Genomic DNA, 17,605 nt, shown 5'->3' with positions numbered 1-17,605 from the left:
GAGAAGCAAACGATATTCACATTTAAGAAAAGTATGCTCATCTCAATAAAACTGGGAAAAGAAAATAAAGTGCGCTCTTCAAGGACCAAATACATTTCTATGGGTCGGTAAAGGACAGAGAGGAGTGAGGAGCGTTGATAATTGCCGAGGTGCTTTGATACGAAGGAGAAAAAAAGGGATGTGCACAAGTTTAATTGAAGAAAAACAGGAGGTGGTGTATCTGTGCTTAACCAATTACAAGTAAAATTATTTTGTGTATAGCGTTTTGCAGTTTGGAATATTCTTTCTCATACAAATTAGAAAAGAGTTTAGGCCAAATTCGGCCACTAAGACAAGCATTATCTCCGACCCATCAGCGAGCATCTGTTTTGGTGGTTTTACTTTCCTCAAAAAAACGAAAAGAAAATCAACTATGATGGAAAAATAAAAACCACATTTTAAAAAAATAAACGAAGGGAGGTTGGGGTGGTCTACGCCCGAAGCGCAGCGGTTCTCTGATTTCCAGCCAAAGCCTAGGGCAGTTCAATACCGACCAGCTAGAGAGCGCCTCTTCCGCTTGGCTGCGGAGGGGATGCGGGTCACTCCCGCTCCTCCGCCGGGGTTCCCAGGTAACCGACCGGAAGAGAGGGCCAAGTGCGGGCCCATCTTTGCGCCCACTTGCTCCAGGTACCGGTTACCCGCGACCCGGGCAGTCAGACGTCCAGCGAGGCAGCCGGAAAGGTCCCGCGATCGCACCAGGACCGACGCTGAGCCGTATGACGTGGGCCAATAGGAAGCCGGCGTCGGCGGTTTTCTTCCAACTGGTTGACTGGCCCCTTCGCTGCCTCCCCGGCAGGGGCTGGAGACGGAGGAGGGGGCGGGCCTAGGACGTGGCCCAATGGGAGCGCGCGCCGGGGCGGCAGGGGGAAGGACAGGGCGTGCTGCGCAGGGCCGGGCGGCGGAGGCTCCAATGAGCGCACGCCGCGTCCCGGGCCGGCTGGTGCGCGAGACGCCGCCGAGAGGTGGGTGGCTAATGTAACAGTTTGCAAACCGAGGGGAGTTGTGAAGGGCGCGGGCTTGAGGGGTGCTCTGCCAGCCTCGTGGGTCCGTCCGCCAGTGCGTCTGTCCCAGAGCTGGGGCCATAGGAGCGGAGGCAGAAGGTAGAGGGGGTGGGGATGGCGATGGGGACCGACCACCCCTTCTAGGGGAGGTAACGTGCTAGCTCCGGGGGCGGGTCGGTAGCGGGAGTGAGGGCCGCGCGGACGCCGGTGAGCTTGGCCCCGCAGCTCGGTCCTCGGGCCGCCCACACACCTTAGGGGTGGGCTAGGGACGGTTTCCGGGAGTGAGAGCCACCGCCTTCGGCAGGTGAACTCGGGGGACTCGGTACCCGTCCGTCCCGGACCCTTACCGTTCCAGACTCAGCGTCTGTGTAGGCAGCTGGGCCCGGGATGGGATGAAGAAGGGGGACAGGCCGGACAACCCGAAGGGATGCTGATGAGACAGGCCCTTCTTCCATCTCCTCCTCCCCCAACGTCACCATCTCTCAGTTCCTGTCCAGGCCCGACCTGGCTTTCCCCGCCAGCGGAGGGCCCCCAGGTGTGGGAAGGTAGTTGAGCCCTGGGCCGGGATCTCTGGCCGCCCCCCAGGTGTCTGACATCAGGGACAGTGCTAGAATGCGCTGGTTGCCGTGGGCGGAAGGCCCTGGTTTTCTTCCTCCTGCTCTGTTACCTTCCCTGTTTAGGGATGTAGTGGCTTTAGCTCAGGACTCATGTCATTTCACCTGGGCCTTTGTGTGGGTACTTCTGAGGACGATGAGAGTGCTTGTTTCTCACTAGGAAGGAGGGGAAGGGATGTAGACTGCCCTGCCCTGGGTGAGGATGGAGGAGGTAGGAATTTTAAAGCTTCTCTGTTCTGGATGAGGTTCTGCCTCCTTACTCAGGGCATCCAGTTAGTTACAGGTGTTGTTTTTCTCCTCCCCCAGGGACGCAATGGCAGCCATGGTCAGGAGGCAGAGGCCGAGGAGGCTAGCCTGTTGGGCCTTGATGGCTGTGCTCTTGGCAGACCTGCTGGCGCTGAGTGGTGTGTACCCCAACAGAGGCATCCAAAGAGACATAAATGAGTGAAGGATGAGTGATGTGTGGTGGGAAGCCTCTGCAGTCTTGAGCTGCTGGACCCACACCTTTGTCTTTCTCTGTCCTACCTTCTCCATGGAAGGTGCTTTAATGAGCAGGCCCTCAGGAAGATGGGGAAAGGGGGCTAATTGACAAATCTGTTTCCCCTTCAGACACACTGGCAGTGATGTCCGTGGACCTGGGCAGCGAGTCCATGAAGGTGGCCATTGTCAAACCTGGAGTGCCTATGGAGATTGTCTTGAACAAGTGAGGGCAGCCCCAGTGTTGGGTGGGGAAAGAGGGAGTCTGGACCCCAAGCTGCCATGTATTCTTTCTGGTGCCCTCAACAGGCCTTGGTGTCTGCATGATTGATTGTATGTGGGGTATGGAGGCTCTTGAGAACACACCTTGCCGTTGGGCATCTGATCTCAGTGTCTCTTTTCCTCAGGGAATCCCGGAGGAAAACCCCAGTGACTGTGACCCTGAAAGAGAATGAAAGATTCTTTGGAGACAGTGCAGCAAGCATGGTGAGCTAGCAGCCCACCCCCTTGCCAGAAGCAAGGGCCAGAGGAGAGGGGATGACTGACCCCGGAGCCTGTTCCCTGATCGGTCTCTGGGGTATGAGATCAGTGATGTCAGGCTTGGGAGCCTAATGCTCTGCTTCTCCTTTACCTCTTAGGCCATCAAGAATCCAAAGGCTACACTGCGTTACTTCCAGCATCTCCTGGGGAAGCAGGAGAATAACCCCCATGTGGCTCTTTACAGAGCCCGTTTCCCAGAGCACGAGCTAGGCTTCGACCCACAGAGGCAGACTGTGTACTTCCAAATCAGCCCGTGAGTGTCCTGCTGGGGAAGGTGGGCTCTGTGGGTCTGACGGGATCCCCATTGGCGTGTGCCCCCGTTGTCCTTGCCTTGACGCCTGGCTTTCCTTGCTGCTGACCGCCCCCTCCTCCAGGCAGCTGCAGTTCTCACCTGAGGAGGTCCTCAGCATGCTTCTCAATTACTCGCGTTCTCTGGCTGAAGACTTTGCAGGTGAGTGGCCAGGGTGGGGCCATTGGCAGCCGGGGTCCTTAGAGTCTCAAATGGAGGCAGTTTTGCTTCCCGGGGAGCATTTGGCAATATCTGATGATGCTTTTTGGTTGTCACAACCGGGGAGCTACTGCCGCTAGCATCTAGTAAGAAGCCAGGGCCACTGCCAAACATCCTAGACTGCCCAGGACCGCCCTTCAAAATAAAGAATTATCTGGCCCTAAACATCAGTTGTGCTGAGACTGGGAAACCCTTGTCTAAGGTATGAGCTGGTGGGACCCCCTGTTCTGTTGGCCCCTGTAGAGCAGCCCATCAAGGACGCAGTGATCACCGTGCCAGCCTTCTTCAATCAGGCGGAGCGCCGAGCTGTGCTGCAGGCTGCGCGCATGGCTGGCCTCAAGGTGCTGCAGCTCATCAATGACAACACAGCCACCGCCCTCAGCTACGGTGTCTTCCGCAGGAAAGATATCAACACCACAGCCCAGGTGAGCCGGGAAGTTCTGACCAGACTTGCAGGATGGCTGAGTCTGAGGATAGAGGCCACTCAGCTGAGTTGCGTGGCTAGTCCTTGACAAAATGGGGCAGTGACCCTCTCTCAGCCCCCTTTGGAGCTGTTTGGCTTTCATTTGAGAGCCAGCGTAGCCCCTTGAAGGGTGGCTGGCAGGCAGGCAGGCAGGCATCCTGGAGTTGGATAAGGTTCCTGTGACAGTGGCCTTAATGTCTCTGCAGAACATCATGTTCTACGATATGGGCGCGGGCAGCACCGTGTGCACCATCGTGACCTACCAGACAGTGAAGACAAAGGACTCGGGGGTGCAGCCACAGCTGCAGATCCGGGGAGTGGGGTAAGTAGGTGCCCAGAGGAGGCCTGCCTGCTGATATACCCTCGGGTCAGCGCTTTCTCCTTGGAGGGGCAGCCTCACTTTCCTGCCTCCTGCAGGAATGCTCTCCTGTTTAAAGTAGCAGTCATTGTGGGGTTCCTCTCCCAAAGAGCAGGGGGTAGGTGGAGATTGGGCGAAATCAGTTTGGAAAGATTGAAAGCAGGGGACTTGCCAAGCTCCAGGCCATGTGGGGAGTGTCAGATGCATTTTCTTGTTCTCCACCTTTCCCGTTTGCTTATTTCGCGAACCTATTCCATCCTGTCCGTCTTTACCACTTCCATGCAGTCCACGCTGCCATCGTCTTTCACCTGCAGAGCTGCAGATCTCTCCACCTGTGTGGTCTTTCTCCGGTCCTTTCTCTGCATTTTAGCCAGAGGGTGTTTTATTTTGGCCGCACTTAAGGCATGCAGGAGCTCTGGGGCCAGGGATTGAACTGGAGCCACAGCAGTGACAGCCCTGGATCCTTAACCTGCTGAGCCACCAGGGACGTCCCAGAGGCCTGCAAGGCAGCACCTGTGTGTACCCTGACTCCTCTTGCTTGTCTTGACCCTGAGCCTCTTGCTCTTTGAGCTCCAGCCATCCTTGTCCTTCATGGAATGCACACACCGCACTTTCTCCCATCTCAGTTCTTACGCGTACTTCTCCTCCTGTCCTCTTCACTTAGCTAACCTCAGCTTATCCTTCGGGTTGCAGCTCAAGCGTCGATTTTTCACCGAACTTTACCTCACAACTCTAAAGGGCTGACATTTCTTGCATACATGTCCTAATGGCATCATCAGGCTCTTTATAGTCATAGCGTGGCTGAACTTTCACATTTATATGATCATTTAATTGCTAAATTATAAACCTCTAAACAGCAGAGACCCTGTTCTTCTTTTTCCCTCACAATTTCATCTCGAGAGAGATACAATTAGATGCTTAATAGATAGAGTTGAATGAATGAAAAGATGAATTGTCTCTGTGAGGTGTCAGCCAGGTTCCGATGTAGATGAGGGCCTCCTGTGTTCCCCTCTCCTCCCCCTTCTCTCTCTCTTTTTTGAATGGCTTCACCTGCAGCATGTGGACGTTCCCCGGGCAGGAACTGAACCTGAGCTGCAGCTCTGACCTGTGCCACAGCTGCAGCAACCTGGATTCTTTGACCCCACTGTGTCAGCTGGGGATGGAACCTCGCCTCCACAGCAACCCAAGCCCCTGCAAGTCAGATTCTTAACCCACTGCGCCACTATGGCAACTCCTCCTTTACACTTTTCCTGTTCCTTTTCCTGCACAGGTTTGACCGCACCCTGGGGGGCCTGGAGATGGAGCTCCGGCTGCGTGAGCACCTGGCCAGGCTTTTCAACGAGCAGCGCAAGGGCCAGAGAGCGAAGGATGTGCGGGAGAATCCCCGTGCCATGGCCAAGCTGCTGCGTGAGGCCAATCGACTCAAGACTGTCCTGAGCGCCAACGCAGACCACATGGCACAGGTGCCCACATTTGGCTGCGTGAGGGCAAACATTCCCCACCCAGAGGGTAGAGGACCCCACCACCCTGAGCTAGACTCCTTGTGTCCAGTTTGGCCCGGCCCTTCTTCCCATGCTTCCTGCCATTCTCCCGACATCCTATTCCTTGGTGTGTGACCTGGCCACCCAGAGAGCAGGACCCAGGCAAGAACTCTAACCCTCCTTGTCCTCCCCCAGATTGAGGGTCTGATGGATGACGTGGATTTCAAGGCGAAGGTGACTCGAGCGGAGTTTGAGGACTTGTGTGCAGACTTATTTGAGCGGGTGCCGGGACCGGTGCAGCAGGCCCTCCAGAGTGCGGAGATGAAACTGGTGAGGAGTCATCGAGATGGGCTTTGCAGGGGGCGGGGGGGGGGGGGGTGGAGGGGAAACAGGTGGGATAGAAAGGAGGGGAAGTTCCTGTTGTGGCTCAGCAGGTTAAGAACCCAGCTAGTATCCGCAAGGATAGAGGTTCGATCCCTGGCTTCGTTCAGTGGGTGAAGGATCCGGTGTTGCTGTGAGCTTTGGAGTAGGAGTGCCAGTTCACTCTGTGCTGACCCATCTCCCATTTTTTCTTCTCCTGCAGGATGAGATTGAGCAAGTGATCCTGGTGGGTGGGGCCACTCGGGTCCCTAAAGTCCAGGAGGTGCTGCTGAAGGCTGTGGGCAAGTGCGTGTGGGGGCCGGGCAGCTGGAGGGCTGAGGGGAGGGAGGCCAGGCTGGGAGCTGCACGGACACGCTGATCCTTGGGACGTTGACAGGGAGGAACTCGGGAAGAACATCAATGCTGACGAAGCCGCTGCCATGGGGGCCGTGTACCAGGCGGCCGCGCTCAGCAAAGCCTTCAAGGTGAAGCCATTTGTCGTCCGAGATGCTGTGATCTACCCCATCCTGGTAAGTAAACCTGTGTGATGGGGCGACGGGCTCCCTTTGCCTCTCCCAGGCCCATCTCTCTGTCTGCTCTAGCCTGTCCCTTTCTGCCTGTCCCCCACCCCCACCCCCACCCCCCAGAACCTGCCCTGCTCCTCCACATGCCTCCCCCCGCCTGCTGTGTAGGTGGAGTTCACCAGGGAGGTAGAGGAGGAGCCTGGGGTTCACAGCCTGAAGCACAATAAGCGCATCCTCTTCTCCCGGATGGGGCCCTACCCTCAACGCAAAGTCATCACCTTTAACCGCTACAGCCACGACTTCAACTTCCACATCAACTATGGTGACCTGGGCTTCCTGGGGCCTGAGGATCTTCGGTGAGGGGGTGGGGCAGGGTGGGGGCTCCGGGGAGGGAAGATTTGGGGTCTGAGGATGACCTAGGGGAAGTGGGCCGTGGGGTTGGGGATCAGACTGAGTTTCCCCTCCAGAAGGTGCTTCTGCCTCTCGGGTATCCTCGGGGAGGGCCCCAGCATCTCATGCCAGAAGGCTGTGTAGACTGGAGCTGAGGTGTGCTGGGGGGCTTCCCTGAACAGCTCTCTCCTCCCCACCCAGGGTATTTGGCTCCCAGAATCTGACCACGGTGAAGCTCAAAGGTGTGGGTGAGAGCTTCAGGAAGTATCCCGACTACGAGTCCAAGGGCATCAAGGCTCACTTCAACCTGGATGAGAGCGGCGTGCTCAGCTTAGACAGGGTGAGAGCAGAAGGGGCCCACCAGCCTTTTCCACAGTGGTTCCTCCTGGTATTAGAACATGGTAAACAGGAGTTCCCGTTGTGGCGCAGTGGTTAACGAATCCGACTAGGAACCATGAGGTTTCGGGTTCGATCCCTGCCCTCGCTCAGTGGGTTAACGATCCGGCGTTGCCGTGAGCTGTGGTGTAGGTTGCAGACGCGGCTCGGATCCCGCGTTGCTGTGGCTCTGGCGTAGGCCGGTGGCTACAGCTCCGATTCAACCCCTAGCCTGGGAACCTCCATATGCTATGGGAGCGGCCCTAGAAAAGGCAAAAAGACAGGAAAAAAAAGAAAAAAAAAAAAAAAAAAGAACATGGTAAACAAAATGGGTTTTGGAGTTGGTTAAATCTTGGGCTAAAGAGGGAGTTCCCATTGTGGTTCAGTGGTAACAAACCCAACTGGTATCCATGAGGACACAGGTTTGATCCCTGGCCTCTCTCAGTGGGTTAAGGATCCGGCATTGCCGTAAGCTATGGTGTAGGTTGCAGACGTGGCTCAGATCCTGTGTGGCTGTTGCCTAGGCCTTGGCTTCGGCTCTGATTCGACGCCTAGCCTGGGAACTTCCATATGCCGCAGCTGTGGCCTTAAAAAGCAAAGAAAAAAAATCTTGAGCTAAAGAAAGCTAACGGGTGAGGGCCTTTTCAGAGCCTGTACATGCTCATGGATGTTGTAGGTTTCAGGCTCTATGGAATGGATGAGGACCCTATTTTTAAAGAACTGCTTTGGGGGTTAATATCTTTTAGATCATGCTCTGGGCGGTAAGAGCCTATTCTTCTGTTGGGTGAAAAAGTATGAGGGGGATGGAGGAGGAGCTACAGTTCCTTCCTCCAGGGGCCAACAATCAACAAAGGTTGAGGTGACTCCACCTAAGTACCCACAGAAGGAGGCAGGATGTCTGTGGAGAAAGCTTGGTTAGCATGTATGTTTCTTCACCTTGGATCCCTGTTTTTAGGTGGAGTCTGTATTTGAGACTCTGGTGGAGGACAGCCCAGAAGAGGAATCTACTCTGACCAGTAAGATGAGCGTGCACACTTGTGCATGTGTGTGTGAGAGAGTGTCCTTGTGTGCATTTCAGGGAGGCGGGCAGGCCTTGCCCTTAGGCTTGGGGGTGGAGTCACGGCCATCATCCCCTCTGAGTGTTTGGGTTTTCTTCTTTCTAGAACTTGGCAACACCATCTCTAGCCTGTTTGGAGGTGGCGCCACACCAGACGCTAAAGAGAACGGTACTGACAGTGTCCAGGTAAGGGCAGCATGGAGCCAGGGGAGCACGGAGGCTGGTGTGCAGGGCCATCAGCCGCAGGGGGTGGGGTGGGCATCCCAGCTTCCTGGAAGGTGCTAGACCTCCCCCTCTTCTCAGCCGCAGCCCAGTTAACTCTCCCCGCCCTCCTCTGGACTCTGAGCTGTCCCTGTGCTCAAGCTCCAAGTTTCACCCTCATGTCCAAATGTTTTTCCTTTCTTAACTGCACTGCTGCAGACCAGCCTGCTTCCCCTTTCCGTACAAGTCACCGTCTCTCCCAGGCTGTCTTCCGGGCAGTGAGCCTCTCAGAGCCGAGCCAGGGGAACCTGGCACTGCTGAGCCAGTCCTGATCCACAGGCCCCGTGAGTGACTGTTATCGGCAGGTATGTCTGTGATTGTTTCCCAGGAGGAGGAGGAAGGCCCTGCTGAGGGAAGCAAGGATGAGCCTGGAGAGCAGGCAGAGCTCAAGGAGGAAGCAGACAGCCCGACAGAGGATGCCTCCCCACCCCCACCCCCTGAGCCTAAGGGGTCTGCAGCCCCTGAGGGAGAAAAGACCACAGAGAAAGACGATGGGGAAAAGCCTGAGGCCCAGGTGAGCTATAGGCAGAGTAAGGCCAGCCCAGATCCAGAGGCTGAGGGGACAAGGGCCTGCCTTGCTTCCTGTCCCCAGAGCCCTGCCTGTGGAGGGTTGGAGGGTCCGTGCTTTCCCTCACATCCTCGTCTCTTCCCCCCTAGAAGCCAAGTGACAAGGGGGAGGCCGGGTTTGAGAGTGTCCCTCCAGCCCCAGAGGAAGAAAAGAAGCAGAAGCCAGCCCGGAAGCAGAGAATGGTGGAGGAGATCGGGGTGGAGCTGGTTGTCCTGGACCTGCCCGACTTGCCCGAGGACGAGCTGGCCCGCTCAGCCCAGAAGTGAGTGAAGGCTGCGAGTGTGTGGAGGGTGGGCAGGGCGTGGAGTGGGCCCCTCATGCCCACTGCCCCTTGTCCACAGACTCCAGGACCTGACGCTCCGGGACCTAGAGAAGCAGGAACGGGAGAAAGCGGCCAACAGCTTAGAAGCATTCATCTTCGAGACCCAGGTCAGTCAGCTGGGGGCACACCTGCCCCAGGGCCTGGGCCTGGGGCTGGGGCTGGGGCTGGGGCTGGGGAGTGGGCTCCTGCTCTGTGAGCCTTGCCTCCTGGGCCCGCTGCATGCTTGTGCTTGTGTTCACCTGCCCAGGACAAGCTGTACCAGCCCGAGTACCAGGAAGTGTCCACTGAGGAGCAGCGTGAGGACATCTCCGGGAAACTCAGCGCCACGTCCAGCTGGCTGGAGGATGAGGGCTTTGGGGCCACCACAGCGGTGAGGGGCCTCCCTGGACATGGCAGGCAGAAATGGCGCCCTTCCCTCCCTCTCCCGGGGTCAGAGAGGGAGGAGGGCTGCGATGTGAGGCATAGAGAGGGGTGCAGGACTGGCTCCAGCACTGCCCTGTCATCCCCTCAACCCCCTGCCACCCCCGCCCACCTCCGCCAGATGTTGAAGGAGAAACTAGCTGAGCTGAGGAAGCTGTGCCAAGGGTTGTTCTTTCGGGTGGAAGAGCGCAAGAAGTGGCCTGAACGGCTGTCTGCCCTCGACAGTCTCCTCAACCATTCCAGCATGTTCCTCAAGTGAGCGGCCCCTTTCTCTTTCTTGCTCATTCAGTCCTGCCAACCCCACCGACTCGTTCTCCATTCCCAGGTGCCTGTCCCCCCTGGCTGATTGTCTCCTCTTTGGCTACAGGGGGGCCCGGCTTATTCCAGAAATGGACCAGATCTTCACTGAGGTGGAGATGACAACGTTAGAGAAAGTCATCAATGAGACCTGGGTAATCCCTGCGTCAATACATAACCCGGCGCGGTGGGCCGTCCTAGGCAGTGTGGGAGATGCCGAGAAATGGAGGGGGAGGCCAGAGAGTTGCGTTTGAGACCACATCTGGTTAGTCCCAAACTAGGGTCACAGCCATGAGTTATTGACGAGAGCCACAGGGCCCGTCCCCATGAGATTGAAGCTGCTTTGGGGGACTTGAGCTGGACGCACAAAGTGGGTCGGGGGTTGGAGAGGTGAGAATGACTTGTCTCAAGAAGCAGAAACTTTCGAATGTGGGGACGTTTTTTGAACCAGAATTCAGAAGTGGAGAGGCAAGAAGAAAATAATCAAGAGTTTCAGGTGTAAGTTAGTCTGAAGTAACAGGACATAAGCCAGAAAACGTGGTCAGGGACTCCCTGTGGAGAGCCTTGAATTCCATTCTGAGGAGCCGGTCTACCCCTGTGGGACTGATGGCCACGGGTGGCAGAGTGATTTGAGGTCTGAGGGAAGAGCCTGAGGTTGGTTGAGGGTGTTTTTCATTTGGGACAGAGGCGTCTGCTGTCTCTGTGGCTGGCTCTGAGCCTGGCCTGGCCCTCGCCCACAGGCCTGGAAGAATGCAACCATGGCCGAGCAGGCCAAGCTCCCCGCCACAGAGAAGCCCGTGTTGCTCTCCAAAGACATCGAGGCCAAGATGATGGCTCTGGACCGCGAGGTGCAGTATCTGCTCAATAAGGCCAAGTTTGCCAAGCCCCGCCCCCGACCCAAGGACAAGAATGGCACCCGGGCAGAGCCTCCCCTCAACGCCAGTGCCAGTGACCAGGGGGACAAGGTCATCCCTCCACCAGGTGAAGGCGGGGCGCTTGGATCCAGGTGCTGTGGGGCAGGAAGAAGCCTTCTTTTCCCTTCCAGAACTACATTTTCCTCCTGCTCTCCCTCCAGGCCAGACTGAAGATGCAAAACCCATTTCCGAGCCTGAGAAAGAGACACGTGAGTTGGGGAAACTGATTGGGAATGTGGGTATCACTTAGCCGAGGGGTCGGCAAACTGGCAGGCACAGCCTCTCTCCGACGGCCCTCAAGCTCTGATTGGGCTTTCGGGCTCACAAATCCTAAAATATTTACCATCTGGCTCTTTAGAGAAAGTTTGCCAGCCCCTCCGTTAGCCCCTTGCTCGCTCTGCAGATGCTAACCCGTTCCTTCCCAGAAGCAGGTTCTGAACCGGCAGGCTCTGAACCTCTGGAGTTAGGAGGTCCTGGAGCAGGTGAGGGCGGAGTGGGGGGTGTGGCAAGAACCTGACAGGGTCTGGGGCCAGTACCTCCAGTTTCACCTGCTATCCGTTCTCTGTTCTCCCCCGACTCCCGCAGAATCGGAACAGAAGGAGCAGCCGACAGAACAGAAGCGAACTTTGAAGAACGATGAACTATAACCCCCGCCTCCCAGTTCCCCCCTCGTCCGCCCCCTTCTCCTGCCACCACCTCTATTTATTAAACACCAAGGGCTGGGGGAGGGGTCGGTCCTGCCCTCAGAGGCCTGAGTTCCTCTTCTCACCTGTGATCGGAGATGTGGAGAAGGGGACGGGAAGACCAGCTCACCAGTTCCTTCCAGAGTAGTTCTGTGGTTAAAACTGAAATTGTTCTGTTCCCAATCCCACCCCCTGGTTCCCTGCCCATCCAGGCCCTCATTTGGGAAAAATCACTAGTATGTCTTAATTCTTTGCCTGTGGGTAGGCGAGAGAATGGCCATTCGTGGCTGCTAGGCCTGGTAGAGGAAAGGGTGTCCTGGGGTATTAGAGGGTCTCTGGTCTTCTCTGGTCCTCTTCCTTTCTCCCTCCCTCTCCCACCTCGAGACTGATGCCACACGGGCCAGTGTCTGCAGAGCCTTGGTCACCAGGTTTGTTTCTGAGTGCCTGTGCTCTTGCCTCGTCTGAGATCTTTCCCTAAAGACCCCCATCCCCATGCCTCCTCTCCCTAGTCTCCTTGGCTTTCTGCACGTTGGGCAGTCCTCTGCCTCTTGCTCAGAGCCCTTCATCTGGACTGAAGTCTTATCTAGATGGACTCCCACCCACACGTACCACCCACACGTACCACCCCCAGCGGCCAGAGTTGGCAGGGAGAAAGTGAAGAAGGAAATCCAGCTGCCTCTCCAGGAAGTGAGATGTGTGAAAATCCTGTGGCTCCCCCACCTGTGGACTCTTGGGCCTAGGAAAGCCATGTGGAGTGGCTGGCACAGGATGCCAGCGTCCGGCAGGCGCTCAAAATCTGCATCTTCCCAGGAGCCTGGTACTCCGTGTCCCTTTGATTTCCTGCCCCTTTTCTCTCCCCAACTGTGCAGCACCCCTAGACAGCCTTTCCCTCACCCTTGGCCCCCTGGGCTGACCAAAATGTGCTTTCTACTGTGAGCCCCTATCCTGAGGCCCTGGGGGGCAGAAGACACCATGGCGTGAATGTAACAAAGCCACCTCGCTCTCTTAGAGGCAGACCTTGCAACGGAATGAAGAGGGTACATGCTGGCCTTTTGTGTGCTGCCCTGCTGGGATGGGGGCCCTTTACCTGCCACGCAGATATTGGGCAGCTTCCTCTCCTGGATCCCATCTGTAGCAGGAGTCAGGGCTGCCACCCCAGCTCCTAGGGCAAGAGGGAGCCTGGTTTTGTCTTGTCCTTTTTTTCCTTTTTTTTGCCACATTGGCAGAAATGAGACCTAAGGGTCTTACCCCGTCCTGTATGTTTTGAGTTGTTTCACTTGCAGTTAAGGCTGGTTGGACAGGTTTGAGTCAAATTGTACTTTGTTCCATTGTTAATTGAGAAACTGTTTCAATAAAATATTCTTTTCTACAGTTTTTTGTGCTGTGAATTTTTTTTTTTTTTTTTTTTTTGCTTTTTAAGGTCTCACCTATGGCATATGGAAGTTCCCAGGCTAGGGGTCAAATTGGAGCTACAGCTGCCGGCCTACACCACAGTAATGGCAACACCAGGTCCAAGCTGTGTCTTCGATCTACACAGCTCACAGCAACGCTGGATCCCTGACCTGCTGAGCGAGGCCGGGGATCGAGCCCTCATCCTCATGGTTACTAGTTGGATTCTTTTCCACTGCACCATGGTGGGAACTCCTGTGCCATTGTTTTTTAAAATGTATCTCTTGAATATAAACACTGCATTTTAGTAGGGAAAATTTGAAAAATAAAATTACCTGTAGTACCATTAACATCTTGGACTTAGTTCATGTGTGTAATTTTTCTTCATGAAAACCAAATGGTGGTTTTAATTTTTCCCTTGACATCATTTGGACTCCAGGTATTTGTAGGTTACATCCATGTTTGGACTCCAGTGTGCCAGGTATATTTAGGTTACATCCATGTTTAAGGTAACAACCTCACTTTACAAATAATAAATCAACACTTGATAGAGGTTCAGTAATTGGTGCAAGGAATCAGATATTAGGTGACTCAGCTAAGTTGGAACTTAATTCTGACCAATCAGCCCTCTGGTTGACATTCTGACACAAGAATGTTAGCGCATTCTCACTCGTAGCACAATTTGGGTGGTTCAGTTGTGATGGAGCCATGTTTCACCAAAGGAAAATCACTAGTCATTCATCATTTACATATCAGAGCAGTTTAATTAATAATGACCTTTCTCTAAAGGCTGTACAGGTCCGACAAGTTTTGAACCTGAAAGTCTTATTTTTTTCCCCCAATGTTTCAAGGCCAATTTTATGTTCACAGCAAAATTGAGCAGAAAGTACAGAGAGTTCCCATATACCCTCTGGCTCCATACACGCCCAGCCAACCCAGCATCAATATCCATATGCTGCAGATTTGGCCCTAAAAAGATAAAAGCAGGAGTTCCCGTCATGGCTCAGCAGTAACGAAACCAACTAGTATGCATGAGGATACGAGTTGTATCCCTGGCCTCCCTCAAGTGCGTTGAGGACCCGGCCAAGGGCTGTGGTGAAGGTCGTAGATATGGCTCGGATCCTGCGTTGCTGTGGCTGTGGTGTAGGCTGGTAGCTGTAGCTCTGATTTGACCCCTAATCTGAGAACTTCCATATATTGCAAGTACGGCCCTAAAAAGTAAAGAACAAAAAACCTTGAGGAGTTCCTGGTGTGGGTCAGTAAGTTAAGAATCCTGCTGCAGTGGCTTGGGTTCCTTTGGAGACATAGGATCCATCCCCAGCCTGATGCAGTGAGTTAAAGGATCCAGCATTGCCACAGCTGCAGCATAGATCACAGCTGCGGCTTGGATTCAGTCTTTGGCCTGAGAACTTTCATATGCCACAAGTGTGGTAAAAGCAAAAAAAGATATCAAAAAAAAGCAAAAAACTTTTATGCCTCAAAGTACATTATCAAGAGAGTGAAAAGGCAGCCCACAGAATGGGAGAAAATATTTGCAAATCCTATATCTGATGAAAGGTTTAGTATGCAGAACATATAAAGAACACCTACCACTTAACAAAAAAGTGGATGCATATAGAGATTCTCATACTAAGTGAAGTCAGAAAGATAAAATTATATCACTTATAGATGGAATCTAAAATACGGCACAGGAGTTCCCGTCGTGGCACAGTGGTTAACAAATCCGACTAGGAACCATGAGGTTGCGGGTTCGGTCCCTGCCCTTGCTCAGTGGGTTAACGATCCGGCGTTGCCGTGAGCTGTGGTGTAGGTTGCAGACGCGGCTCAGATCCTGCGTTGCTGTGGCTCTGGCGTAGGCCGGTGGCTACAGCTCCGATTCAACCCCTAGCCTGGGAACCTCCACATGCCGCGGGAGTGGCCCAAGAAATAGCAACAACAACAACAACAACAGACAAAAAGACAAAAAAAAAGAAAAAATGGCACAAATGAACCTATCTACAAACAGAAACAGACTCACGGACATAGAGAACAGACTTGTGGTTGCCAAGGGGTTAGGTGGGAGGAAATGGGATGGACGAGGAGGTTGGGGTTGGTAGATGCTCACTATTACATTTAGAATGGATAAGCAGTGAGGTCCTTCTGTACAGCACAGGGAATTATATCCTATCTCTTGTGATAGAACATGATGGAGGACAGTATGAGGAAAAGAATGTATACATTGGTATGGCTGGGTGGTTGTGCTATACAGCAGAGATTGACACAGCACCGAAAATCAACTGTGATAAAATTTCCAAAAGACCAAATCAAAAAATGGGCCTGGAGTTCCCGTCGTGGCGCAGTGGTTAACGAATCGGACTAGGAACCATGGGTTCGGTCCCTGCACTTGTTCAGTGGGTTAAGGATCCGGCATTGCCGTGAGCTGTGGTGTAGGTCGCAGACGCAGCTCAGATCCCTCGTTGCTGTGGCTCTGGCGTAGGCTGGTAGCTACAGCTCTGATTCGACCCCTAGCCTGGGAACCTCCATATGCCGTGGGAGCGGCCCATGAAATGGCAAAAAAGACAAAAAAAAAAAAAAAAAAAAAAGGAGGCCAGGTATTTGAATAGATGTTTCTCTAAAGATATACCAATGGCCAATATGCCTATGAAAATATGCTCAACTGCATTAGATCTCAGGGAAATACAAATAAAAACCACAGTGAGATACCAATCTTGTATCTACTAAAATGGCTGTAATAATAATTTTTTAGAGGGAAATAAGCGGTGTTAGTGAGGCTGTGGAGAAATTAGATCAAGGGTGCTTGTCATGGCTCAGCAGAAATAAATCTGCTAGTATCCATGAGGACGCAGGTTTGATCCCTGGCCTCACTCAGTGGATTAAGGATCTGGCATTGTAGTGAGCTGTGGTGTGGGTCGAAGACGTGGCTCGGATCCCACTGTTGCTGTGGCTGTGGTGTAGGCCAGCAGCTGCAGCTCTGATTTGACCCCTGGCCCGGCAACCTCCACATGCTGCAGGCGCGGCCCTAAAAAGAAAATAAAATTTTTAAAGAAGGACTTGGAACCATCACATATGGGTTGTGGGAATGTAAAAAGGGCAGCTGCTGTGGAAAAGTTGGATCCTTAGCCCACCATGCCACAGTGGAAGACACTGGGATGTCTTCTTCATCATGATTTAAATTATACATGTGAAGGTCTGCTTCTAGTACGTTTTGTTCCACCTAAATGCCTGGCTATGCTCTAAACCACATAATTACCATAACCTTAGAATTGTTAATGTTTGGCAGTGGAAATTCTCCTGTCTTTTTTTTTTTTTTTTTTTTGGCTGTGTACACAGCATATGGAAGTTCCCCAACCAGAGATCAAACCCATGCCATAGCAGTGACCTCAGCCACTGCAGTGACAGTGCTGGATCGGCTACCCCATAAGAAAATTCCTCCTCTCTACTCTTTTTTTAAAAAAATTGTCAAGTTTCTCACTCTGATGCGTTTTTTTCTTACAGATGATCTTTAAAATAATTTTGCCCAGGAGTTCCCGTCGTGGCTCAGCAGTTGACGAACTCGACTAGTATCCATGAGGACTCAGGTTTGATCCCTGGCCTTGCTCAGTGTGTTAAGGATCCAGCCTCACTGCGAGCTGTGGTGTAGGTCACAGATGAGGCTTGGACCCCACATTGCTGTGGTTGTGGCTGTGGCCAGCAGCTTCAGCTCTGATTGGACTCCTAGCCTGGGAACTTCCATATGCTGCAGGTTCGGCCCTAAAAAGAACAACAAAAAAAAAAAAGTGCCCAGTTTCCAAGAAATCTTCTTGGAATTTTGATTGGAATTTCTTTAAAACTTCAAATGAATTTGGAAAGATTGATATTTTTTCAGTATCAAAATCATAGCTATTTTTTTTCAGGCATATGGTCTGATTTGCATTTATTCACGTTAGGTTTTAGTACCCTGTAGTAAAGTCTACTTGCTTTTTTTTAGATATTGTCTTCTCATTCCTTTCCTTAATTTTCTTGGGAAATAAAGAGTAAGAAGATAAGTGTTTGCATCTCCTCAATGTCCTGACCATAAGATGCTTTACAGCGTTTTCTCATTTAATTCCCACAGCTATGCTGAGGTGGGTTAGATAGCCCATGTTTTATTCAAGGAAACTGAAATGGGAGAAGAGAAGGAAAAAACTTAGTGTCATCTGTGGCTGAAAGGAGGTTGAGGATTATAACTAGGTTGGTGCTATAGATGCCGAAGGCCTGGTATTTTATTTATTTGCTTATTTGAGTCTTTTCAGGTGACATATGGAAGTTCCCAGGGGGGGATTCCAGGGGGATCCGAGCCTCGTCTGCAACCTACACCACAGCTCACAGCAATGCCAGATCCTTAACCCACTGAGCAAGGCTAGGGATCGAAACCGCATCCTCATGGATACTAGTTGGGTTCGTTACTGCTCAGCCATAATGGGAACTCCTTGAAGGCCTGTTAAACTTTATTTCTGGGCCATTTTTAGGGCTCTTGTCAGGTGTCTGTCCTCACTTATGCAGCCAAGCAAAGCTTTCTCAGACTTTCTAGCTCTGGCTGACCTCT

At 53.1% G+C, this 17,605-nt stretch overlaps 1 protein-coding gene across 16 annotated transcripts; it reads left to right on the top strand.

Moving 5' to 3' along the window:
* Window positions 1–926: 926 nt before the first annotated feature.
* Window positions 927–13,023, top strand: HYOU1 (hypoxia up-regulated 1). 16 transcript variants are annotated; one of them, XM_021062953.2, is made up of 26 exons: window positions 927–1,001; window positions 1,961–2,058; window positions 2,264–2,357; window positions 2,539–2,617; window positions 2,770–2,924; window positions 3,046–3,122; window positions 3,423–3,604; window positions 3,849–3,964; window positions 5,271–5,463; window positions 5,677–5,811; window positions 6,065–6,147; window positions 6,239–6,371; window positions 6,534–6,721; window positions 6,957–7,095; window positions 8,086–8,146; window positions 8,294–8,373; window positions 8,777–8,962; window positions 9,109–9,278; window positions 9,358–9,445; window positions 9,586–9,708; window positions 9,880–10,013; window positions 10,126–10,210; window positions 10,796–11,036; window positions 11,131–11,178; window positions 11,401–11,451; window positions 11,555–13,023. In XM_021062953.2, the coding sequence occupies exons 2-26, from the start codon at window positions 1,968–1,970 to the stop codon at window positions 11,614–11,616; spliced, it is 2,994 nt and encodes a 997-aa protein (XP_020918612.1). In that variant the 5' UTR covers window positions 927–1,001; window positions 1,961–1,967; the 3' UTR covers window positions 11,617–13,023. The 16 variants fall into 16 exon arrangements, with proteins under 16 accessions (XP_020918612.1, XP_084832432.1, XP_020918609.1 ...); XM_084976306.1 differs by having other exon boundaries at window positions 11,398–11,451; XM_021062950.2 differs by having other exon boundaries at window positions 11,395–11,451.
* Window positions 13,024–17,605: the final 4,582 nt, after the last annotated feature.

Source organism: Sus scrofa, chromosome 9 (assembly GCF_054392235.1).
Source record: "Sus scrofa isolate SSC_HxYL_T2T_F1_AM1 chromosome 9, Sscrofa_HxYL_maternal_Yorkshire_Landrace_v2.0, whole genome shotgun sequence".
Lineage (NCBI taxonomy): Eukaryota > Metazoa > Chordata > Mammalia > Artiodactyla > Suidae > Sus > Sus scrofa.
Note: the sequence above shows the minus strand (reverse complement) of the source record. Positions and strands in the feature narration are given on the sequence as shown.

Coding starts and splice junctions, on each gene's coding strand:
- HYOU1 (XM_084976304.1), top strand. CDS start 1,968: ATGGCAGCCATGGTCAGGAGGCAGAGGCCGAGGAGGCTAGCCTGTTGG. Junction 2,358..2,538: donor ATGGAGATTGTCTTGAACAA/GTGAGGGCAGCC, acceptor TCTTTTCCTCAG/GGAATCCCGGAGGAAAACCC. Junction 6,722..6,956: donor CTGGGGCCTGAGGATCTTCG/GTGAGGGGGTGG, acceptor CTCCCCACCCAG/GGTATTTGGCTCCCAGAATC.